Raw genomic sequence first — 2650 nt, forward strand, 5'->3', positions numbered from 1 at the left:
AACAGCATACATTTAGTATTATTAGTCTAAAATCAGTCATCTCAATTTCCCTGTGGCCTGATGGGTAGCTGCCTCCCCACCCACCTTTGCCAGCCCCATGGTTTATGCACAGGGACCCCGCCCGCCACACAGCCATACAGCCTTGGTGTAACCAGGGAGCAACCTAGCAGGTTTTTCCTCTCACCTGCCGCGGGGCACAGAGCTGGCCTCTCCCCGCCTGCCTCACCTGGTCCCTGTGCTCCTGGCTTACCTGTTCCTTTCTGTCAGATGCTGCCAGTGGCCAGTAGTCAGTGGCCAGGATGCCCAGCATCTTCGCCTACCAGAGCTCCGAGGTGGACTGGTGTGAGACTAACTTCCTGCATTCGGAACTGGTGGCCGAGTTCTACAACACGGTGAGGGGCAAGGCTGGGCACTTGGACACTGGGAGGACTGGGAACAGAACTGTGTCACCAGCCGGGACTTAAACCCTGGCTGCTCCTTGTCCTCCCTGGGGAATCTCGCCTGAGCAGTTTGTCTCTTTGAGTCTCCTTTTTGTTGTGCCTTCAGTCAGACATCCACGGATGGATTCATGGTGCTCAGTGCCACTTGAGGACCTGGGGTAGGTGTTGGAAACATGGTTGTAACCATGAAAAGCTGGTCTCTGCCCACCCAGGCCTCTCAAGCCAGAGTGGGAGACAGAACAGCTGCAAATGGGGAGTTCGGATTCCAGAGGGGAGGCGGCTATGACTTGGCCCTGTTTGCCTCTCCAGCCCGACCGGTGGAGTCAATCCCTACTCATAGTGACCCTATAGTGCTGGTATGTTGTGGGGTCGGTTCCGACTCATAGTGACTCTGTATAGGCTGTAAATCTTTACAGGAGCAGAAAGCCTCATCTTTCTCCTGTGGAGTGGCTGGTAGATTCGAACTGCTGACCTTGCAGTTAGCAGTCCAACACATAACCCACAATACTACAAGGATGCTCATGTTAAGTGCCTTTGGGTCAGTTCCGACTCATAGCAACCCTGTATAGGGTTTCTGAGGAGCCACTGGTGAGTTTGAACTGCCGACCATGTGGTTCAAACCGACCTTATGTTTATCCTGCAGGGCCACGCTAGAATATGTCTGTTGTTAAGTACCATTGAGATGGTCTATGTCACAGTGACCCTGGTGGGCTTGAACCGCTGACCGTGTGGTTCAAACTGACCATGCAGTCCAGTGCAGTATCCTGCAGCTTCCCATCAGGATTCCAGGCCCTCAATGTTGTTTAGTGCCATCGAGTCATTTTCGACTCATAGTGACCCTGCATAGGGTTTCCAAGGAGCAGCTGGTGGGATTGAACTGCCAACTTTGTGGTTCACAGTCCAGTGCTGGTCCTACAGTGCCACACCAGGACTCCAAGTTCCCACAGGATGTAGTGAAACTGCCCCCGATGATTTCTACAGAGAGTCGCTTTTCAGAAGCAGATTGCCTCAGCATTCTCCTGGGGGGGTGGGGGGGTGGGGAGGTGGGGGAGCAGCTGGTGGGCACCAACCACTGACCTTTTGGTTAGCAGTTGAGTACTTAGCCATTGCACTATGAGGGCTCCTAATCCAAACCATCCCCATTCCCAGTGAGTTGATTTGGAGTTTAAACCACCCTGTGGAACAGAGTAGACGTGTCCCAGGGGGCTCCCAAGACTGCGATCTTTACAGAAAAACAATTTCTTCATCAACCCACTTTGTGTGAAGGTGAGAGTTGGGTTCAGGTGTAATCCCAATGATTAGCACTTAAAAGTAACTCCTTATTTCAGGCAGGGAGCTCTGGTAGTGTAGTGGCTACGAATCGGGCTGTTAGTGTCACGGTCCGCAGTTCGAAACTACCAGATGTTTCGTGGGAGAAAGATGAGGCGTTCTGAGTCTGTAAAGATTTACAGCCTCAGAAACCCTATGCAGGGTTGCTGTGAGTTAGAAGCGACTCCACGGCACATGACAACAACAACAACACTTAGCGCCCTGGGGTGGTGCTGTAGGGTCAGTAAAGGACTGCTAGCCACTCCTTGGAAATTGTCCAGTCAGAACCGACTCCACAGCACTTCATAATAGGGTCATCTCAGCTTGTTAAGTTCCTAGAGGTACATCTCTTGATATCTCAGCCCTCTCCTTGAGTATATTTCTTCAGAGCAAGTCTGATCCAAATGAAATTTAACAGCAGGAGCTCTGGTGTAACTGGGATAAGCACTTGACCTCAAGATTGGTTTGAACTGTGAGGTCGATGTTTCAAACTCACCAGTAGCGACTTGGAAACCCTATACGAGGTCCCAAAGAGTCAGAACCAACTTGATGGCACTTAACAATAACAACAAAAAGGAGCACTCGCTGGTTCTGTAGGATAAGCACCGGACTGTAATCCACAATGTTGGCAGTCTGAGCCCACCAGCCACTCTGAGGGAGCAAAGATGAGGCTTTCTGCTCCTGCAGAGATTTATAGCCTTGGAAGCACTATGCAAGGTGACTATGAGTTCAAATCAACTCCACAGCACTTAACAACACCATCAAACCTTTAAACAGACTGCTGCATCCTTTTCCTGGGGGTGGTTGGTGGGTTCTGATCACTGAATATTTAGTTAGCAGCCAAGCAATTAACCATTGCACTATCAGATCTCCTTGTTGTTGTTGTTATGTGCCGTGGAGTC

The 2650-nt window shown here is 50.7% G+C and overlaps 1 protein-coding gene across 1 annotated transcript in view; it reads left to right on the forward strand.

The window, feature by feature from the left end:
- Nucleotides 1-299: 299 nt before the first annotated feature.
- Nucleotides 300-2650, forward strand: part of ACER1 (alkaline ceramidase 1) — a 35805-nt gene continuing 33454 nt past the window's right edge. Inside the window, exon 1 of the mRNA XM_006868889.1 lies at nucleotides 300-392. Coding sequence (XP_006868951.1) covers nucleotides 300-392 — 93 coding nt within the window. The remainder of the gene's footprint in view (nucleotides 393-2650) is intronic.

This window comes from Chrysochloris asiatica, unplaced genomic scaffold (genome assembly GCF_000296735.1).
Source record: "Chrysochloris asiatica unplaced genomic scaffold, ChrAsi1.0 scaffold00125, whole genome shotgun sequence".
NCBI lineage: Eukaryota > Metazoa > Chordata > Mammalia > Afrosoricida > Chrysochloridae > Chrysochloris > Chrysochloris asiatica.